The sequence below is a fragment of the Pleurodeles waltl genome, chromosome 3_1 (genome assembly GCF_031143425.1).
Source record: "Pleurodeles waltl isolate 20211129_DDA chromosome 3_1, aPleWal1.hap1.20221129, whole genome shotgun sequence".
NCBI lineage: Eukaryota > Metazoa > Chordata > Amphibia > Caudata > Salamandridae > Pleurodeles > Pleurodeles waltl.
This window is the reverse complement of record NC_090440.1, coordinates 483,880,521-483,903,805: the sequence shown is the minus strand read 5'-3', so window position 1 is coordinate 483,903,805 and position 23,285 is coordinate 483,880,521. Positions and strand designations below refer to the sequence as shown.

Genomic DNA, 23,285 nt, shown 5'->3' with positions numbered 1-23,285 from the left:
AGTGCCACAGCTACCCAGGGTTGAGCTAAGGGTTTGACAGACAAAACGTAAGGGTCCTAGGGGGTTAGAAACTGTATTACACAGGTCCTAAGGGGTTGGTAATTGTATTACACAGTGAGGTTGCACAACCACATCATATGATACATCCCATGTCCTCACAATTGGTACCATAGCCTGAATATCCCGGACTCACCCCCAGGAAGACAAGCCCGAAACTGCACTGTGTCCAGAACAGCTCTGATAAAAGGGAGCATCTGCGGGGGAGTCAGCTGTGACTTCAGCAGGGTGATATTGAACCTCACTGAGTGCAGAAGGTTCGCCGTAATCTGGAGGTGGAAGACGACTGCCTGGGTCGAGCCCACCTTCAATAGCCAATTGTTACAGTAGGGAAAGACTGGAACCCCTGAACTCTGCACATGAACTGCAACTGTCACCATCACCTTGTTGAACATCAAGGGGCACTGGTAAGGCTGAAACGGAGCACAGCAAACTGATAATGCTCTTGGTCCACTATGAACCACAAGTAACGTCTGTGGGTAGGCAGGACGGAAATGTTAAAATAGGCATCCTGCAGGTCCAAAGCTACCATCCAGTCTACAGGGCCCAGAGCAGCTAAGACCTGAGTCAAGGTGAGCATTTTGATTTTTTCTTTTTTCAAGAAGATGGTGCAGATCTAATACAGGACAGAGGCCTCCATCCTTTTTAAGCACCAGAAAGTAGTGAAAATAGCAACCACGAACTCTGGAGCACCCATTTGTCTGTTGTAATCTCCTGCCATTGGTGCAGATGGTGGTGGATTCTGCCATCAACCAAAGGCCCATGCCTGATTGATGAAAAGCTAACAAGGCTTTGATTGCGCGGCTGCCGGGGGAAGGGGTAGGGGAGGGCAGACCTCTGGTTTTGGGTGCAACAAGGCTTGTGGACGCCAAGTCCCAGGCCACCCAAGGACTGAGCCTGCTGGCTGTGGTGACTAGGAAGGAAAGGATCTGGCTGATAGCTCCTACCGTAGCCACAGAAGGGGGGTAAGACAAAATGCAACAGCTGTGGGGCTAAAAAGAACCCTAAAGACCTAGCAGTGGCCTTACTGTTCTTGAATCTCTCCAAGGCCGAATTCACGCTGTCTCAAAAGAGATGGATTCCATCAAAGGGAATGTCTATAAGCAAGACTTGGATAGTCCCTAAAAAGCCAGTATTTCTCAACGAGGCCTGATGCTGAAGCACCACCGAAGAAGCAATGGTTCTGTGACCAGTGAGGCACTCAAATCCAATCCGCTTCTGAGCGTGAACTTTGCTGTATCTCGCCCGTCAGCAATCGTGTGGACAAGTATGGCCCGAGCCTCAGTGGCAGCACATTCACAAGTGTATCCCGCACAGTATGGGAATAAAGGCTCAAAAAGCATGCATTGTTCAAAGACTAGTGCCACGCTAGCAGAAGAGAAAATGATCTTACTAAAGGTATCCTGCATTTTGGATTCCCTATCCAGGGGTGTGGTAGGGAACGTACCGGGATTGGTTCAGGAGGTTGAGGCCTCGACCACCTGGCTCTCAGGGGTAGCGATGGGAGAGAAAAGCTGGGTTCCTGCTCGTGGACAGATGGTAGCGAGTAATGGTCCTGTCCACAGGAGTAGGACCCAAGCAGGACATCAGTGAGGACTTTGCTGATTGGGATAACCCCTCTCCCCCTCCGGTTAATGCACTCATACCAGATGTCATTGGCCATGAACTCTGCTAGGGGGTCAGTGTAAGTATAGCGATCCAAAGATTCCCCTCCATTTCTGTTCCTCAGTAAGCCCGTCAGTGAAATGGGGCTCTGACTCCAAGTTGACCGTGTGCACCTGGTCGGTGCTGGAATCGATGTTGTGTGACACCAGTCCAGCTCTGCATCAGAGTCCGGAATCATAATGGGTTCAGCGATGCCAGTGCGTGTTGACGGCGCCAATGGAACAGTCCCCAGAGGTTAAATTGACAGACACTGATGGTGGAACCATTGGCAGAGCCCCAGTTGAAGACCCTTGAGAACCAGTGGGACTTAGTGGTGCTTCAGAGGGGTTAGACTGCCCACAAATAAGGCTCATGGCCTTATAAAACTCTTGGAGCTAGGCAGAGGTAGCTCTGACTCCAGAAAATTTGGGGTAGCGCAGAGAGGACCCAGTTTCCGACACCGGCTGCACAGGAACCACTTATGAGCGAGGTCAGGATTTATGGTTTCATTCCTTCACGTCGTCCAAAGATAGACAACAACACAAAGAGCTCGAAGAGCACTTGAACTTCCTGGACATTGTCTTATAGGACTTATGAACTTACCTGAAGAAGTCCTGGAGTGCAACGAGGACCAAATCGAGAGACTCGACATACGGTCCTAAAATATCCCACGGGACCTGGAGTGATGCTGAGTTACATGGCTGGAGGCCAAGAGCTTCATGGCCCACTTGCAGATTGTCTTGGGGTTCATAGTCTTGCACGATGCAGAGTGATGGTCCCTTTCCAGGCACCGCAGGCATACCAAGCAGAGATCCGTCACAACATGTGCCAGTGACAGGTGCCATAAAGTTTGAACCTGGTTGGTTTATTTGGTGATATTGCAGAAAAAAGATAGAAAAATGACAGACTAGATTCCAAGAAAACCTGTTAAGAAGTCAATCAAAAAGTGATCAAGGGGAGCTTGATCAGGATCTGCGCTGAAGGCATGAAAAAGAAGGAAATGAGGTCAGCACGCTTGGGTGGTGCCTATATAGGAACCTGTACATCACTTCCGGTGCAGACAACGCCATGTGGAGCAGAACACCACCACCTACAGTTGCAAAAAAGGATTGCTCAAAAATGTCCAAATTAAGTATGACACCTGGGAATATTCTAAGGTAAGGGATCTGTGGCTAGAAGTATCCGTCAGATACAGGTGCTTAGTGCTTGGGCGAAGAGCAGGTTTCTAGTATGACTCATTGACTAGAGAATTCTCAGAGGCCTGTACCCAGTACATTACAATCAATACAACCTGTGCAGCAATCACCATCTGGACAAAGTTGGGTGACAATAAATATCTGTAAACCACCCACAACCCAAGCTCTACTGTACAGTACTACGTTTCTGCATTGTTAAAGCAGATAGCCTTATGTGTACAATGCTCACACACACTCGAGAGTGCCCTGATCAAGTGGTCAGAACAAAACAAAAGCAAATGGGACTGGGAATGGCAGGGTGGATACTTGGTGGGGGAACAGCATGCAAGGAAGAGAGCTGCAGTACACATGCATTCTTGTGGAGAGTTTAAGTAAATTAAAAAAAAAATGTATTTCACTAAAACTGAGCAGTCGAAGTCCAGAAGTAAAGAGGCTATGGTCCAGGCAGTGCCTAATTTTTGTCAGTGGTTGCTGATGGGGGTCACCAGCACTTATGTTTGGGGACCGGCACTTAGTTTTCCCTGAATTTTTCCAGAGAGCAAGTGGGAGAAAACCACACAAATGGGAAAGAAATAGGAAGAGAAAGAAGAAAACGGCCAGAAAGGCAAAAATCAGGGACTGGAAACAGTGAGATAAAGGAGCATCAGTGTCTGGTAGTGGATTAAAGAGGTCTAAGGTAGATTCATGATAAGCAAACTTGGTACACAGGCTTCTGAGTAAAGCTTTCAGCAACAGCACTCGTTCTTTTACAAAGTAAGCAGAAGCTCCAGCGGAGGGACACGCGCAAGCCAGAAAAGGCAAACTATTGAATAAGCAGCAAGCAAAGGAGAGTCACAATAATGCTAACCAATGGTAAGCACTGTGCGGACTTTAACCCTGTTGATAAGCTGACAATCTGGCTTGTGCTCTGGTAGGCTCAACCCAGAAATCCTCTCTATAAAGTGTTCTACCACCTTTTGAAGTCGTGTTAGGATTTTATCAAATGCCTGCTGTAGAACAGAGATTAAAATAAAGTGAGGACGCCATATTGGAACTGCTCCAGTAATGCTCACAGTAAACTAGATATTTTAATTTTGCAAATTAACTGTAGCTTAATTAAAACATTCACAAATGCTGAAAGACCTCCAAGAAAGGGGAAAACCAATGACAATGGGCCTACCTTGATTAGAAAATGGCCTCTTGTTTTGGTGGCTGAAGTTTTCTCGCTGATGCTCACGAGGCAGTGGAAGGTGTGGTCCAGGTGGGTGAAACTTTTGAGGTGTATGAAGTCCATGAGGCTGAGAAGGCAAATTATCACGACTGGATCCTGAAGCTTCTGATTTAAATATACATTTACCACTTGAGGTATCGTCCTTCTTCTTTGGCTTTTGATCCTGCAAGTTAAAAAGTCTCATATACTATCATTGCATTTTTTATTATAAGTTATATATACCACACTCTACAAGGACAAATAAAACACTTGAGGAAAAGTCATGCATGTATCAGACTAGGAATCCCCTAAATATTTCTTGCTGCGTCGATTTCAATCAACAGCTTAGCTTCATACTTTGCATGTATGTAACATATTTAACCAGTTTTCCCTCCTCTCTTAAGAGCCAAACCATCCAGTTCAACTCTTAGAGGTCATTTTAGAATATTTTAGGAACAATTTTAAACATCAATCACTGCAAAGATAGTTTGCAGCTTGTGATTTTTGAAAAAAAACATATGTTGTGCAGCGGTTAGGCTAGATATATAAAGGCTCTTTTCCTAAACATGAATAATTGGCCTCAGCAATGGGTGTGTAAAACGTGACTCATTACGACATCACTCCCAAATCTTCATGACTGTATAAATGTAGACCAACAAATGGAGCACTTAGGAAGTCTGCTAGAGGTCAGGTGACGGAGTCTTGTCTCTGCAGTCTTTTTTCTGATGTTACTTGAAATAACGAAACCAGGTTTTAAATTGCTCTGTTTATAAAAATCAATCTTATGATGCTTCTTTATGCTTCCTTTGCCATTAGAAAGGTGAGGTGACCAAAGACACTGTATCAGGCAGTGCGAAGAATTCTAATGCTGGTTTAATTAGCATCTAATTACTCTTCTGTGTCAGTATCTCTAGGTAGGAAGTTGTCATTTACCTTATCTTGTCATGAAATTCATACATTTCTACAGCCTATTTTTGAGTAGACACCTCATCTGGTGGAATGGTTTTAGTGGATTAGAATTTGTACACACAAACTATTTTCTGGTACAACTATTCTTTTGTCTATGGATGCCCTGTGGCATGAGTAGCTGAGGGTAAGTGGTTTTTGCTGGGATTCAAACTTGTGGGCTCGTAAATTTCACGGACTGTCCGTAATTTCGCCCTGCTGTCCGTGATGAAAGCTTTAACGGACAGCATTTGTCCGTAATTTTAGCCTTTCACCTAAAGGACAACGGTGGCAGGGCGAAATTATGGGCAGATTAGTCTCCCCAGCTGGGCTGGAAGGCAGGGGATCTCCTGTGCTCTGAGGGGGGGGCAGAGAGATAAGAAAAGGCCTTCTTGCCAGGGGGTCTCCTTCCCTAAAAGACATGCAAATGTGGGCAACTGGTAAATCTGCAAATACAAAGGGGCTTGAAAACCTGCATTGACTTTACTAAAAGGGGTCACTTGAAGTTTTCTGGTGGCAAAGATATTTCTTTTAGAGATGTATTGTAATGGTGTTCTAAGGTGAGCTGTGGAGTGTGTGGTTTTATTGGAGTGTTACACATTTTTTTTAGTTCTGGGTATAAACTGTATATTATTCAAATCTGTATTTGAGAAGCACTTTTTTTTTTTATTTAACCGAAATGTATTTGCGCATTTTGTAGCAGCCTTTATTATGATGTAATTGTATTTTTCACAGTTCTTTCAGGTACTTCGGTACCTCATAGTACTAACAAACATTGGCAAAGCAATAGGTCTCATCTACGAAAGAGTTATTGGCTTTGCTAATGTGTTTTAGCCATTGGCCATGTTATACACCAGAGTAGCTGCTGTTCAGCATGGCTTAAAGTTAGTGGCATAGTGGTGTGGAGTGGAGTAGAGTAGCATAGGAGCAGTGGGGTAAAGCCCAGTGGTGCAAAGTACAGTGCAGAGGGGTACAGTGCAGTTATTTAGAGTGTGTTAGCATAGAGTGCAGTGGCATGGAGTGGCGTGGGACGGAGTAGAGTGGCATAGAGTGCAGTAGAGTAGAGTGGCATACAATAGAGTGGCAGAGAGAGCAGTAGTGTAGAGTGGTGCAGTGGCGTAGATTGCAGAGTAGACTCACGTTGCAGGGAGTTCAGTGGCGTAGTGTAGACTGGTGCAGAGTAGAGTATAGTGCTGTGGAGTGATGCAGAGTAGAGTGGCATAGAGTGCAGTGGCATAGAATGCAGTAATACATAGTACATTGGTGTATAGTACAGAGGTGGAGAGTGCAACGCTGCAGAGTAGAGTGTTAGTGCGGTGATGTGGAGTAGAGTGGCACAGAGAGCAGTGGCGTAGAGTACAGTGGTACAGAGTAGAGGGCAGTGGCGTACAGTGCAGTTTAGAGTGCATTGGCGCAGAGTGCAGTGGAGTAGAGTGGCATACAATAGAGTAGCAGAGAGTGCAGTAATGCAGAGTGGTGCAGTGTCAGAGTGCAGAGTAGACTCATGTGGCATACAGTGCAGTGGTATAGAGTGGTGCAGAGTGGAGTATTGTAGAGTGGTGTAGGGTATAGTGCCTAGAGTGCAGTTGCATAGAGTAGAGTGGCGTAGAGTGCAGAGTAGAGTGTCAGTGCAGTGGTATAGTGGTACAGAGATCAGTGGCATAGAGTACAGTGGTGCAGAGTAAAGGGCAGTGGCATACGGTGCAGTTGTTTAGAGTGCACTGGTGTAGAATGCAATTGCATAGAGTGGCATTGGGCAGAGTAGAGTGGCATAGAATGCAGTGGAATAGAGTATATTTGTGCAGAATGCAGTAGTACAGAGCAGAGTGGTGTAGACTATAGTGCCAGTGCAGTGTTGCAGAGTGCCAGCTTGCAGTGGTGTAGAGTGCATTGAACTAGAGTGCAGTGGTCAGAGTGGTATAGAGTACAGTGGCGTACAATAGATTATTTCAGAGTAGAGTTCAGTTGCATAGAGTGGAGAGGTGCAGGGTAGAGTGCAGTGGCATAGAATGCAGTGGCATAAAGTAGATTATTTCACAGTAGAGTGAGGTGGCTTTGAGTGGAAGGTGCAGGTTAGAGTGGAGTTGTGTGAAGGCATAGAGTAAAGTAGTGTAGAGTGCCATGGCATAGAGTGCAGAGGTGCAGAGTAGATTAGAGTGATGTACAGTGTATTGATGTAGAGTGCAACGGGCATAGAGTTGAGTGTTACAGAGTAAAGTGCATTAGCATAGAGTGTATTAGCTTAGAGTGCAGTGTCATACAGTGCAGTGTTCCAGAGTGGCAGAGAGTGGAGTTGTGCGGATTAGATTGGTGTTGCCTAGACTGGAGTGGTATGGCGTGCAGACGAGCAGAGCGCAGTGGTGTAGAGAGGCGTAAAGTGCAGTGGCATAGAGTAGAGTGGTGTAGAGTAGAGAGGCATAGTGTGAAGTAGCATACAGTGCAGTGGCATAATGTGGAGTGGTTCCGAATGGAGAAGAGTGCAGTGGCATGGAGTGGAGTGGAGTAGAGTGATACAGAGTAGGGTGCAGTGGCGTGTAGTGGTGCAGAACCATATAAAGACATGGACAAAGCAGGCAATTGCCTTGAACAACCTTGCAAGGGGTCTGGCCCCTGCTCACCCTTCAAAAGCACTAACAGCGGACCATTGCACCAGAAGAGTTTGCCAAGGTGGATGGGTGTTGCTTGTTCATCCACTTGACAGTGCCCCTTCTGTTTTGCTCCTGTGTGCAGAGACAACTCCCCAGGTACCCAAAACCTTCCAATAGTCAAAAGGGTTTTAAAATGTTCAGAAACATAATCAAATTTTTGCTGTTACTTTCTCTTCAGGAAAGATCGGGTAGATTTGTGTAGGGGTGATGGCCTTGCCGCAGTACTGAAGGGCATTCATTTACTACTGAACAAGGACTTAATGTGACACCTGAATGTAGCATACCACGAGGCATTCACAAAAGGAACACAATGAATAAATAGTGCTATGTTAAAAAAGAGTAAATAAATGCACTGACAACTTAGTGACGTATGGTCTCTCTTGCGTGTGTCTGTAAAACTGACGTATGTTCTTGAATTGTTGTCCTGAATTTAGACCCTTTGTCCTGAATTTTTTGCAGTCCTGTCCAGAATTTGCCTCAATGCCAGGTGGTCACCCTAGCACTGGGTCAGACTGATGGCCTAGTATAAAGAAATGAAGCAGTCTGACTCAGAGTGGCTGTAGGGCAAACTCTCAGAAAAGAAGCTGAATAGGCTGAAATAAACAGGATGCATGTGGGGGCGTGGCTACGCCAGCGACTAACTTGGCCCCTCAGTGTTAGAGCCCACATTTGACAGAACCTCCCAATCCTGACCGAAACAATGCTACTCCACTGACTCGGCTTGATTCCTGATCGACTGGTGGGGGCGGCAATGTGGGCTGAACACCCATCGACAAATGGGAGCGTCACGGATGATCTCCTGTCTACACCCTGGCCCTGCTCTTCTGAAGCCCCGCAGAGACAGGGGCTGTTGGCAGGCTTGAGGGGCTGGCCATAAGAGCTGCGCAGTGTGGCTCATTCACAACGAGCCCCCACCTTTCCCCTTACACCAGCTCTTGTGTGCGCCTGCGCTCCAGACCAGCCAACAGTCTCATTTGCCTGCTGACAGTTCTGGGGAAAAGCTGAACTTTGGCCGTGCCGACTCCCTCACTGGGCCCGTTGACACAGCAGCCTACATCTGGACCGGCTGCCTTTTCATGGACACACCCGCCTGACTTTGCAGGACGGCCAGAATTTGGAGCACATGCCTTCGCCCTACCAGCAGTGCTTAATTTGTGCTTGTTCTTCCCGTTGCTGAGCACCGGCACTTATTTTTGAGGGCCGGAGCTTATTCTTCGGCCTCAAGCATTTGCTGCGAGCAAAAGACACATACGGGAAAGACAGATGAAAGGAAAAACGAAAAAGCTTCACAAAGGGAGAAAGTAGAAAGCTGCAAGAGTGAGGCGAAGGGGCATGAAGTGGAATTATATGGATTGAAGAGGCCCGGGATGGCTTCAGGATTACGCCGCCTCAGTATTACATGTTCACACATTTAATTGCAGGAGCCGCGTGTTTAAGAGGAGGGCTTTGGGCACCGGCACCTTTTTATCAACAAATTAAGCACTGTCTACCAGGTAAGGACTCTGCACCTGCCCCCCTCTGGCCACCCACCCTGGCACAGTGGTGCCCTCGCGATGCGCCTACCGCTATTATAGTGCAGCGCGACCAAGGGCACCTTGGCAATAGTTGTCTCACTAAACACAGAACAGACACTGGGTTGCATTATCCCCTTTGCCTACCTACTGCTACTGAGACGCTCACGCAGCCTTTGTTGTACCGCTACCCATCGCACGGACAGCATGGAGATCGTGGCCAAGAGCTCTTCCTGCCTGAGGGGACCAGAGTACCTGTCGACCGTGCCCCGCACCACCGGGGTCTGAACACACTGCTGCATTTAGGGCTCCCTGGAGAGCTACATGACAGATTAGGCACCTAAAACCTCTCCACCTTCATCACACACAGGCCCAACGAACGCCCCATGCCAGAATAATAATGGGAGAAGGGGATCCTAAGCAACACAAACTCGCATTTGACAAGCATAAGCAAGCACGGTGACACGGGGCACACAAGATGGCTGAGCCGGAGGATCACGTGGGAGAAGACACTGATTTGACCATTAATGCCACTACTATAATGATGGAACTTTGCCCTGACTTTAAGGTGATAAGACGCTAGGTTCAACACCATAGCTGGCCACCTCGAACGGATGGGCGAGCGTCCTGAGCGGTTGATGCATGCAGAGGACCGGATATCCAAAACAGAGGAGGCCGCTGTTGCCATTACCAGAAGAATGGAAATCTTGGAATCCTCTTTGCTCACAGTTGTAATTACAAACAAAGACCTCGAAGTGCGAAGTAGGCGCAACAACATCCGTATCTTGGAGGTGCCAGAAACAACGAACACGGGGAGCATGAAGCATTTCATTGAACGCCTGCTCACTGAGCTGTTCGACCAACCCACCTCCACATTTGCGATAGAACACACCCACAGGTCACTCATGGCGCGCCGTGTACCTGGAGCCCCCCCACGTTCAACTGTTGCACGCCTTCTGAACTTTAGAGACCACAACATAGTGTTCCACCTGGCTCATGAAAAGGCCCCTCTGCAACATCAAGGCGCCACAATCTTCATTTACCATGATTACACAGTGCGGTGCAGGGAGCCACGCAGAAGTTCCAAGATGCTAAAGCCGTTCTCAAGAAACATGGACTCTGTTATGGCATGCTGTACCCGACTGGCGCACCCTCCCTCAGATGCAAGTCTAATGCTGGATAAACACTTTCCGACCGCTCCCCAGAAGGCACTTGCTTTACTGAGTTGGTGTCTGGCATATTGTAGGCTCCTCAATTGCACCCACACTTTTCATACATGTTTACGACACGGGATCCATCCATTGTAGTGTTGTCACCCCTTCATGGTTGGCACCACATTATAGGATGTATTGGGTTTACTTTGTTTAGTTCTACTTTGGGTGTCATCTGTCACTTTTTTGACAGGTGTGGGTGGGCAGCATGGGATTGTTTACATTCCAGTTGTAGGAAACTGGCTCTGTATGCACTAAACCACAATGAGGTATAGTGTGCAATGAGTCCAGTGGATCCCCAGAGGCTTAACAAAGGCTAAAGTAGATAATACTAATGCTCTCTTTTGTGGTAGTGTGGTCGAGCAGTTAGGCTTATCAGAGGGTAATGCAAAGGGTGGTGTAGATGACCAAGTTTCGAAAGCCTACCTCTGCTATCCTCAACCTCCCTCCAATTCTCATCAAGTCGCCTTGGGCAGTTACCGGGTAGAGTACGAATTTATCCCAGTTGATGGTGTACCTGGAATGTACCCGTATTTTTCACAGGTCTGAAACATTAACTGGATTGAGTCATGGGACTGAGTGAGGTATAGAAGGATGTTGTCCGCGTATAGTAAAAATGTTTCCTCGTCTATCGGGAACCCTCTGTCCTGAATCCTCTGATATTTGGGTGCATATGGACTAGGCATGCTAGGGGTTCTAGTGTGAGCACAAATAGGAGGGGTAAGAGAGGGCAACCATATCTGGTTCCCCTTCTACTTGGGAATTCAGTCGACTGGATTCCATTGACTCTTACCGGCACAGAGGGTTCTCGATATGGAAGTTATATCCAGGGTATGAATTTTTATTCTAATCCCAGCTTCCTCAGGACTTGCAGTATTAAAGGTCAATGAACCGTGTCAAAGGCCTTTTCTGCATCTAGAGAGACCAGGACACGTGGATCTGGGTGAGTGCGAACCTCTGTCATCCAGTTATGAAGCCTGTGGATGTTACCCCTGGTGGAGTGTTTTGGCATAAAGCCAGATTGGTCTTTATGTTTTAGAGGGGCAATAACCCCCGGAGTCTGGTGGCCAGAAGTGTGGCCAGGAGGGCCCAGTCATTTTTCTTGAGACCTCTGGGCAGAAGTGTTAGGATGGAAAGGCGTACAGGAGGTCTGAGTTCCACTCGACATGGAAACTGCAACATGCAAAACTGCTGACAATGCGCATTCTCTGCGAAGGCAAAAAGATCTAACCAAGGCTCTCCCCACTGCTGAAATAGACTATGCGCCACCTTCAGATGGAGACGCCATTCATGATCCGCTAGGCATTTTTAGCTGAGTTCGCCGCTCTGGTGTTCAGAGTGCACAACAGATGTTGAACTTCTAGGGATATGCCCTGCTGTTCCAGCCACATCAAGAGGCGCAGAGCTTCTTGACAAAGGCTCCATGACCCCAGCCCGCCCTGCTTGTTGCAGTACCACATGGCGGTGGTGTTGTTCGTGCTAGAAGAAATACCTTTAATGCTAGCTGGATCGCATGGAGTTCCAACAGGCTGACGTGGAGTCTGGATTCCGCCGGAGATCAGATGCCCTTGTTCTCCACCTCTCCCAGATGGCCGCCCTATTCCAGGAGTGACGCATTTTTCATTACTGTCAAATCTGGTGAGGGAAGGGTTCATTAACCACCACTGCAGATCTTTTTCAGTTCCCTCCAAGATCTGGACCTTGTCAGAGATTCCCCTGATGATGCACCCACTGGAACTTCAGGTCCCACTGCAGAACCCATATATGTGATCTAGCATGTGTCACCAGCAGGATGCAGGAGATCATGAGGCTCAGCAGCCTCAGAGTCACTCCCCAAAATCCAGAATAGAAGCTGAAACATCAGTTTCAAAGCCTGAATATCCTGGAGTCGCCGCTCGGAAGGATAAGCTCAAAACGGCATTGTGTCCTTATCAGCTCCTATGAAAGGAAGCGTCTGAGAGGGAGTCAGGTGTGCCTTCTGCATGGTGATAGTGAACCCAAGCGCATGCAGGAGGTCCACTGTAGTATTTAGGTGGGAGACGACAGCCCGGGGCAGCTCATCTTCAACAGCCAGTTACTGAGATAGGGGAAGACTGAAACCCCTGATATGCGCAGGTGAGCTGTGACCACCCCCATCACCTTGGTGAACACCCGAGGGGTGCTGGTAAGGCCAAAGGGGAGCACAGTGAACTGAAAGTGCTTATGGCCTATAGTGAACCGCAAGTAACGTCTGTGGGCAGGGAGGACGCAAATATGTAAATAAGTGTCCTGGAAGTCCAATGCTACCATCCAGTCTCCTGGATCCAGGACAGATGGAATCTGAGCCAGAATGAACATCTTGAACTTCTCTTTCTTGAGGAAGAGATTGAGATCTAAGATAGGGCAATGACGCTTGTCCTTTTTTAAGTCCCAGAAAGTAGGAGGAATAGCAACCACAGCCTATGTCTGGCATAGGATTCCTCTCTATGGCTCACTTGGCCAAGAGAGCTGTAACTTCCTAGCAGAGAAGGGATAAGTGATCCTCTGTCATCTGATCGTACGATGGTAGCATGATGGGGAAGGAGTAGCTAATTCGGACTATCTACAAAACTCACCTGTCTGATGTGATGGATTGCCAGGGGAGCAGGTGATGGCGGATCCGGTCTCCTACTGGCCCTTGGTGGGGAGTCAGACTAGGAAGGCTTAGAGGCTGCTGCATTGGCAGACTGGCTACACTGCTGGCATCCTAATCCACAAGTTTAGGGGATTGCTCAGTCACGCAGATGCTGGGTAACATGCACAGCACAGTGGCTGGCCAGGAATGGATGCGGTTGGCAGCCCCTTCCATAGCCACGAAAGGGGCGAATGGCAGCCTGAGGGCGATGAGGGGTCATTGCGAGGACCTGACCTGCCTAGTCTCCAAAGAGATGGGTGCCATCTAAGGGATAAGTCCATCAAAGTAACCAGGACATCCTTTGAAAAGCCAGACATCCTCAGTCAGGAGTGGAACCTCAGGGCCACTGTCGATGAAACTGTTCTACCTAGCGAGTCAGTCGTGTTCAGTCTGCAAAGGATGGTAGACTTTGCTGGGTCTCTCCCATCGGCAACTGCCTTAGAGAGTACAGCCTCGGCCTCCGCCGGGACCTGTGGGAGCACTTGTGCAACCATATCCTACAGCACTTGGGAGCAAAGGCCCAAAAGGCATACTGTGTTCACGGACAGCAATGCTAGGCTGGTGGAAGAAAAAAAGTCTTCTTCCCATATGTGTCGAGCATTTTGGATTCCCTATCCGCAGGTGCGGAAGGGAACACGCCCTAGGAAGTGGAGGCTTGGATAACCAAGCTCTTAGGAGTCGGGTGCTGCATCAGAAAACTTGGTACCCCCGGAGCGGTGCAATTGCGGCGGGCAATAGTCCAGTTCACAAGAGCCCCTGTGCTCTGTTTCGACTAGGTACCCAGTAGGACATATGTGAGGGCCTCATTGAAAGGAAGCATGGGTTCTGAGGGTTCCGGATTGAAGCACCTCTGTCAGGAGCTTTGTCCTGACTGACACTGAAGGCAACTCCAGATCCAGGACCTCAGCTGCTCACAACCATAGAATAACACGCTCCCTCTGCTATAGCAAGCGGAGTCGGACTGCTGAAAAATGAGGAGCATGGCCTCATAGAACTCTTTGAGTTGGGCAGGGGTCGCTCCAGCTACCGAAAACTCAGGGAGGCGTGGAGTCGTCCCAGGCACAGGCCTAGAGTGCCTGACGCTCCCTCGTCTCATCGCACAACAGACGAGGAGAAGTTGAAAAATGCTTCGACTTCTTGGATTTGTTTTGCACCTCAACTTACCCAATCACCCGAGGACTTGGAGTGGAATGATGACGATAGAGGACTCCATGAGCGATCCTGGGGCCTCCCTCTCGACTGAAATCTCGACTTGTGTGGAGTGGCGCGTCAGGCCACAATTAACTTTCAAGACCACTCCTTCAAAGCCTTCGGATGCATGGCCCGTCACTCGGAGCATAACTTTGGGTCGTGGTAGCGCTCCAGGCATCAAAGGCACACAATGATTACTATGGCCGAGGACGTTAGGTAAGTATTCACTGACTATTATGAGTGATTCTATGCCCATCACCCATGACCTTCTACTGAACAAGCCCAGCCGTTGCTTGTGGATGTACCCTTCCCCTGTTTGACACGGGTCCAGCAAAGAGTCCTAGAGAAATTGATCACTGAGGATGAGATCCAAGCGGCTATCCAAGATTTGAAAGCCTCCTATTCCTCACAGATCTGGCAGTCTCTGGTCAACTAACCCTTAAACTTCTCTGTCTTTTCAAAGAGACCTCTAGCTTAACAAGGAGAAATCACTTCTCGTCCCTTTGCAGGGAGACAGTGCGTTGTGTGACTGGCAGGTGGGCATGCCCATCAGTTGCCTTAGCTTTAATTATCTAGGTATGCACATATCGACTCTGTCAGACCCCACTCGTGCCCATAAGCTTGCACCCCTTTTGAAGACAACTAAAACTAGCCTGGTGGCGTGGCAACAACTCGCCCTCCATCTTCTGGGCAGGTTTGCTCAGCTAAAGATGATGATTTTACCCTGATACTTATATATCTTGCAAAACTTCCCACTCAATAATCCCAATACGTAGTTCACTGAGGTGGTGGTGATGTTCTGATCCTTTCTCTGGATGGGTCATCTTCCCCACATTTCCCAGGCTAGGTGTTGCTGCTCGGTCTAAGTCAGAGGCACTGGGGCAGTGGATGTCCGTCTCAACTACTGGGCGTCCCTCCTGTTAGTCATAAATGACTGGCTGACAGGAGGCTGGGATGATCCAGCATACCAACTGGAATTGTATGGCCTTGGCATTGACAGAGTGATGCACTAATTGTATGGCCAGCCACTTTTCATCACTCTCCCAGAGGCTACCAAACTGATCTTCCTGGTGTGGAGAGGGGCGTCACACTTTACAGGATGGGATGGGCGGTTGACTGGACAGACTCCCATTTGGAGCGGACGCTGGCTGGAATAGGTGACACGTCTGAAGGATTTCCATCGCTGTTCTTAATAGGAATTACGGTACTGGGGGATGTATGGCATGGGTCTACCATGTATTCATTTGCTGAATTTTCAGACTTGGTTTGTTCTCTCTACACCCAGTTCCATAAATATCTACAAGTGCTCTTGGGTGTTATGATGCTCACCTATGGAAACTCTTGGAATTTAGCCTCTTAGAGTCACGATTATTGATGGGAAGACTGGCCTGAAAGGGTATGTCCCAGCTGTACCACACCCTCACAGGTAATGCCCTAGAGACACTGAACCAGCTCCAACAGCAGAGGGAGGGATGGATCACGGACCTGGAGGAAGCTAAATGGTGTGAAGCATGTATGGCTCCTAGGGAGCTAGCGATATCTGCATGCTTACGCCTGGTCCAATTACCCTGCCTCCACCAAACCTACATGACTCCCCAGCGACTGAATTACGTAGGTAGCCTTTCAGACCCCAGATGTGCCAGCTGCCAATCTCCAACGGCAGACTTCTTTCATATGGTATGGCAATGTCCGCTGACTGCCTGCTACTGGACCCAAATTAGTAGTGCCCTTTCAGCGATCCTGGATAAATCAATCATGTTGACTCGTAAAGTGGCACTGCTGGGGATTGTGGATGACTTGGTGGGGGGGGGGGATGCAGCACAAGGTGCCAGGACTCTGGTAGGGATTGGCGGCCCTGATGGGCAAAAGAGACATAGCACACTCCTGGAACAGCCAGTCTCACTGAAGTTGGTGACAAGGCCTGCTGACATGACTAGTGTGCCAAGCAGGAGGAACCAATTCTTATTGCCCGGGGCAGTCTTCAGAAATTCCTTAAGATATAGGGCAAATGGTAGGATTACCATGGATTGTCCTTCACAATGGATACTATGCCTTCTAATGTGATCTTATTCGTGGTGAGTGGCAGGTGTAGATGAAGGGGGAGTGAGATTGAGCATATGGAGCATTGTTTTTGTTTATATCTTATTTTCAGCTGTACTATCTTTGTCAAAACTAAATAACTTTGAAGCAAGCATTTGTCAAACATCACTAAAATCTCCGGGGTTGTAAGCTTAAGAATAGTTACCAGTTAAGCCATGAAAAAAAAAACATTTTGCAAGACTAGTTTATAATAACACTTGTTGAATTTATTTTAACCCCATGTTTCCACACCTGCTTCTTGCTGCCATAGCAATAATTTCGGCAGCACCCAGACCAGAAACAGTGTTCTTATATTGCTGAGGTGCAAGTAAATTACAGTGATTGTACAGAACAATTGGGTCTGGCAAGTTATCCAGGAGCCTAGTTACATGATAAATATATTGTGGATTTACCTCTTCTTCTTGGGATCGTTTCTTATGGGCCATTTTGTAGAGTTTGTGCAACTTTCTGGCATCAAATTCAGTAAACTTGGAAACAAAGATCCACAAGTTTCTGGGAAAATAAAGTAATTATTACTGAATGTAATTAACAGTTTAATTATGCTCCTTAAAGGGATTTGCATTTAGAAATGTAGTAGTATGCTTTATTGTTTGATTGTTTGATGTTTACATGAAACTATACACAATAATTATTTTACATAAAAAACTTTGCAGAAACTTAGTTAAAAAAAACACATAAAAAATCAACGCTTATTAAAATGAGTTAAGTATTTTCGGCCCAGAGCTGATGGCCTGCCTCACAACTTTTACAAGGTTACACACCACTTGCACAGTACCACCACTGAAATAAAATAATACCGCTTCTGATATTGTTCTATTGCCTTCTGCATTAAACACTGGCTTTAAGTACTTTTTCTGTGCATCTAATAGGGATGGACATAGGCACAATATATGTTCAATTGACACTTCGGCTGACTTACACATTCCACATGACTTGTCAATGCAGCCCTTTAGTTTCCAAGCACCATCAAAACCCTTAAATGGGAGCTAGAGAAACCTAAATCACATAAATGGCATCTCCTGAGGCTGCAGAGTAAAATTGAAATAGAGTTGCCTTAAGCTAGATAAGGTGCCTATGGTTTATCTAATGGGCTTATATCTGGAGGCTGCATCAAGGTCCCTCCTCAGGGGTTGGGCTCTTCTTTCCCTTTTTTACCAAACAAGTTACTTACCTTGGTAACGCCTGTAGGAAGCTGGTAATTTATGTTGTTTATCAATGTAAGAGGACACTGTGCAAATAGTCCAGGCGACCCTTATTGGTTTACAGGGTTTTAAGTAATAATCCCAAATGCTCTCTGGTGTGGCAGTATGAGCGAGAAGTTTAAGTTTATCAGAGGGCAGTGCTAAGCGTTTGCTGAACATATGGAGTCAATAAATGAGACAAATTCAAGAAGAAACTCAAGACCAATGTTTAGAAAAATATAGTTTCTTTGTTATAGAATGTTTCAACACCAGAGAACTTCAAAGAAGGTAAGTGCTGATGCAGTGTATCACTTTATACAAGTAAGTAACAAGTTCACTAAATGTGCTTTTGCATTGTAAAGATTTTTTTTGCGGAAAGTTTTTACTGCAAAAGGAATTTTGCAGAAAGTTCTTGTGGATCCCTGAAGGTTACACTGTGCTAGGGATGCAAGGTCACTAGAAACACCAGCTGAACATTTTAACCTGCCCTAGGACGTCCAGGTGCAGTGGTACTGGTCAAATCAGGTGCTTTGTGCACTGCACGGTTGGCAATGAGGGGAGCCACCTAGAAAGGAACTGCAAAGGGGGACTTGAGGACAAGTCCTTGAGCTCCCAATGGGGGCTCGATAGGTGGGGGTCCTGGGAGCATGGGCACATAATCGGTTGTTGTGCTCAGGTGCAGCTGGTTTTGGTCACTGAGTGCTCCTGCATCAAGGCACCCACAGTTCTTGGGGTGACCTGCAAGACAGGGACTGAACAGGACAGCTGGGTCACTCTCAGTAATGTCCTCTGTGTTGCTGACATCCCTCGAAGGCTGTTCCCCGGTTATGGTATTGGAGTCTGGACTGGACTATAGACAAGCTTTGGGGGTTTGGTACCTAGGGTATCGGTGCAGGAAGACACTGCTGGGTCCTAGTGTCTTCACACTTGGCAGGGAGAAGAGTTCAACCTCTTGGGAGCATGATGACCACCTCCAGGGCGGCTGCTGTGTCATTGGAACCGATGATCAGCAGAAAGGTGCGCCAGACGTAGCAGTTGGCGCCTGCAGGGAAGTGGCTCCTCCACTCCAAGAAAGATGCTGATGACTTAGTGAAGTGCTGGAGGCCCTCCGAGGCTTTTGGAGGATGGACAGTGCAGGACAAATGGGTTTATTAATATGAGGTGTTTGATACTAAACACCATAGGTTTAAATGAAGCCATTGTATACCTGGGTAACTTGTTTTGATGAGTGTCCAGTACATATCTTAAGATGGCTTCACTGGTCAATTGTAATATCTAGCAATGGAACTAGCCATCACGGGGGCATTTATGTTCATGAAAATATGTCCCCACATGTGCTTCAATGTGTAGGAAAGTGCCATCTTTCTATCATAGTTATCCGACTTTTTCCTAATGTCAGTGTGTTTAGACTGTAGTTTACTGGGATCCTGCTAACCAGGACCCCAATGTCTGAGCGCTCTCTAAATTTGGTTGTTTGTAAACTTTTTACACCCACAGTTGGCATACTTGTGCACCTATTTAAGTCCCTAGTATATAGCACGTAGGTACCCAGGGCATTAGTACACCCTGGGTCCCCCATGGGCTGCAGCATGTATTGTGCCACCCATGGAGGCCCATGCAAACTGTGTCTGCAGAACTGCCATTGCAGCCTGCATAAAATGGTGCATGTACCCATTCACTGCAGATATAAGGCTTGCCTTATATCCTTGTCACTGCACTTAAGTCACCCCTCGGATAGGCCCTTCAGCCCAAGGGCAGGGTGCATGTCCCTAAGTATGAGGGTACTCCTGCATGAGCAGGGCACCCCTTCAGACCCCATGCCCCATTTCCTGGACTCTGTAAGTGCAGGGAAGCCATCTTAAGGTATGTAGTGGGCACTGGTCAACACAAGTGGTCCAACTACATAATGATTTCTCCGAACCTAGGCACCTTTGGTATCAAACATGTTGGAATCATGCAACTATACCGATTCCAGTGCTAGTTGCATGATACCATGTACTTTTTGGGTTCCTTAGAGGATCCCCCAGTTCTGCCTGTGCAGCCTTAAGGGGTCTAGCTGCCAGCCCATGCTGCTGCTGCTGACCCCAGACACTGTTCTGCCCTCAGGCCAGAGAGGCAGAACAAAGGATTCTCTGCAGGGGAGAAGTGTGACAACCTCCACCCAAGTATTAGGTGTCTATGGGCTGGGTCAGGGTGGCTACTGAGTGCCACCAGACTGCTTTGAAGGGCACATTTTGTGACCTCCTTTCATAATCTGGTTTGCACCAGTTCAGGAAGCCCTGGTTCCCGCTCTGGAGCGAAACTGCATAAAGGACAGGGGAATGGCCACCCCCCTGTTCAGCTCCTTCCCTAGGAAGGTGCACAGAGGTGTGCCAGGTGACCACTTGATTCTGCCATCATATAAACAAGATGGGCAGAGGCCCCTTGGGAGCATCTGACTGGTTAGGCCAGTTAGATTACGTCCCTGACCCCTTCTGATAGATGGGTCGCTTCAGAGAGTGACCAATTCCCTTTTAGGGTTACTTAGGGGCTCCCCCGTGGGTGTGTCCTCAGATTCGTTGAGCAAGACTCTATAAGGAACTCTCTGCAAGATATCTTTTGCTGCTGGCCTCTGGAACCGCTGCTGGTCTGCTTTGGAACCAAAACACTTCTTCTTCTGGTGGGAAGGCTCCCATTGCAACTTTGTTTCTCCGGATCCTGCAATAATTCTGTAACATCCAAGGCTGTGCATCCTACCAGGATCACTAGAACTCTGTTTGCACCTGGAAGCAGAAAAGAATCTCCCATGGAGTGAAGGAGTCATTCCCCTGCATTTGATAACGTCTACTGGCTGGTGGGGTCTGCTGTTCCACAGACATCAAAAGGCTCTGCTTCACAGGTTATGGGTCTGTGGCTTCCTCTGGGTTCTGTTTGCCTTCTGACCAACTTGAGAGACTGTGGGCCTGTGCTCCGGCCACTGGACTGGACCCCCCTGCACTGCAACTGTAGCTCTTGCCAAAGCTTGTTGACTCTTCCTCCAGGAGATCTTCAGGAGCCATGAAGCCTCAGCCTCCAGCACTCTGCATCTTGAAGATCAGCCCCTGTCCTGCAACTCCTGAAACATGGGACTTCTGTTTTGTTGTGCTGGTGAGGCCTCTTTGTGACTCTCTGTGTCCATCACCTGTGGGTCACTCGTGGGATTTCCAATGACTTTTGCTGGCCTTCCTGCATGTTGAGGGCCAGCCCTGACTCCCCCTCAAGGGTAGAGTCTCCTGGCCCTTGCTAGTCCCCAAAACTCTTCAAATACCTCTTTAGTTCCTGCTTGCATTATCCAGTGCTTGTTGGTGACCTGGCTGGTCACTGACCCTCCTGCAATCCAGCGACCATCGAGGGACACCTCGTAGGCGACTCCTGGGATCTTCTGCAGCTCCTGGCCCCCGCAGCTGGACTTCTTCCTCCACTGAGTTGCAGAAACCTCAACTCTAGGAGGGTGGGCATTGCCACGTGCACCACCTGGGCACCTCCAAGGGTGCTGGACTCTGTCCTCTTTCTTTTCAGGTCCCCTGTGTCTGGAATCCATCCCTGGTTTCCATTGGCCTGGTCCATGGGTCATGACAGCAGCTGGACAATCCAAGGCTTCCACTGACTTCAGAGAGAGTCCCTTCTCCCATCTGCATCTGGGTCCCCTGGTGTAGATACTTCTGTCTTCTGGGTATCCTGTGGTGAGGGCACTCTCCAACTTTCCTCTTGTCTGTTAGTTTCCTAGAAGTACACTGGGAAGGGTCATGAATCACACAAACTCCAAAAACTACTCCCGTGTTAGCCTATGGGCCGACTTGGTGGGTAACTACCTTGCATCTGGATGCTCAGGACACTTACATACTTACCTCTGGTGCTTTCATCTACCCCCAACCCCTAGCTAACTACCACACTTACCTTGGTTGTGCTCACTATTTCGCATTCCACTTATTTAGTATATGATTTGGACGCCCACCATAGGGCCCAATATATTTTATGCTATTTCTGTTGGTTATCTTGTGTATATATTGTCTGTAGATATCTCCAAAGGGAGATATACCAATGCTAGTCTAGTAGTAGTGCTGTAATAAAGAATCCTTTATTTTTGCAGTACTCGTGTGGTTCTTTCTTGTGAGTGAGTTACTGCCTGACTTCTGTGGTATTGCAAGTTCTTTACATTCCTCCTGGATAAGTGTTAGCTGTTTGCTTCAGCTACCCCTACAGATGTTTTGCTATCTGGACACAAAATCACTATCACTAAGGGATGCCTGGTCTCAGCATAAGGTGCTGCACCATAGGTGTACACCATAAACTGAGCCAGCCTCCTACACAATGCACCCTGCCTTATGCATCCAAGGCCTTCTGTAGTGATGACTTGCATATAGCCCATGCAGTGTCTTTGGCATGTTCTTAAACATGGCTTGCATCATGTCACGCAGCCTGGGATGGCAGTCTATGTGTAATTTGGTTGTGAGACCCTTAGGGTTGCATAAGATATGCTGCAGCCCATAGGGACCCTCTTTAGTATCCATGACCTTCGTACTGGGAGTACCATTTATTAGGGACTTACAGGGATGCTAAAGGCCATGCCACATAGGTTACAAAAAGGCTTTACTTGTTTTCGGGCAAAGAGCACTGTCACTGAGGTCTGATTAACAGTCAGTCGAAAACCAGCATCTAGTAGTTCTAAAGCGGACAAAATGTGGGGGGACATCTGCAAAGAAGTCCAGTTTCCTACAATGCCTTATTTGGAAGAGACTATAACTAACTACAAATTCCTTACCTCTGAATTCTGTCCAGGTGTCAGACTGGATCCAGAAAATGTTCCATGAGCATTATTTCTGCATACCAGTAGGTGGTGTTGATCGGCTTTGCGCCCGTTGTCCGCGCCAGAAGTGATGTTGCACTACCTAAATAGGCATCGCCCAGGCACAGCCATGAAAAATACTGACCACTGATGTGGCAAAACTAGGGGCCTGAAAGGGTTATCCCTGTCCTGAGAAATCCATTTGCAGATCGTGGTGGATTGGTGGGTCAGTAAGGAATATGTGCTAGATATAGTTTCTCCCAGCTAAGGTATGACCAAAGGTAAGTAACTTATTCATTTGACAGAGACTTATAGCTGCATATTCCTTACCTTTGAATAGATACCCAAGCAATACCATCCCTGGAGGTGGGTCTGTGGACCAATTTCAAACAAGCAAGTCCTGCAGGACCGAACGGGCAAAGTGCCCATCCCTATCGACCTGACTGTCCAGGCAGTAATGTTTGGTAAACGTGTGCAGAGGCCCACATTGCTGCCTGGCACAAGTCCAGGTCTGGAATGCCACGTGCTAACGCAGTAGTTCAGCTTTAATTCTGTAGGAATGACCTAGCAAACCATCAGGAGGTTACTTCTTGGCCAGTGCATAGCAAATCTTGATGCAGAGTATGATTCAATAAGAAATTCTGCACCGCCCTACCTTTCTTCACACCCACATACCCCACGAAGAGCTGTTCATCCACCCGAAACTTATGGGTATGGTCGAGGCAACATTCTTTTTTAGTTCAGGAGGTGGAGTCTCTTCTCTTCCTTAGAAGGAAGTGGCGTTGCATAGAAAGTAGGCAGGATGATTGATTGGCCTACAGGAAAGGGAGTGACTACTTCTGGTAGAAAAGAGGCCCTTGTGCGAAGCACTAGTTTGTAAGGATATATAGATAGGTATGGCGAATTAGATGACAAGGCCTACAGTTCACTTACTCGATGGGGAGATGTAATGGCC

At 47.6% G+C, this 23,285-nt stretch overlaps 1 protein-coding gene across 2 annotated transcripts in view; it reads right to left on the bottom strand.

Moving 5' to 3' along the window:
* CHD2 (chromodomain helicase DNA binding protein 2) overlaps positions 1-23,285 on the bottom strand; it is a 1,519,436-nt gene that overhangs the window by 55,707 nt on the left and 1,440,444 nt on the right. For both annotated transcript variants that reach the window (XM_069222751.1, XM_069222752.1), the window contains 2 exons: positions 16,738-16,837; positions 4,057-4,270 (listed from right to left, as the gene is read on the bottom strand). In XM_069222751.1, the coding sequence (XP_069078852.1) occupies positions 4,057-4,270; positions 16,738-16,837 (314 nt within the window). The remainder of the gene's footprint in view (positions 1-4,056; positions 4,271-16,737; positions 16,838-23,285) is intronic.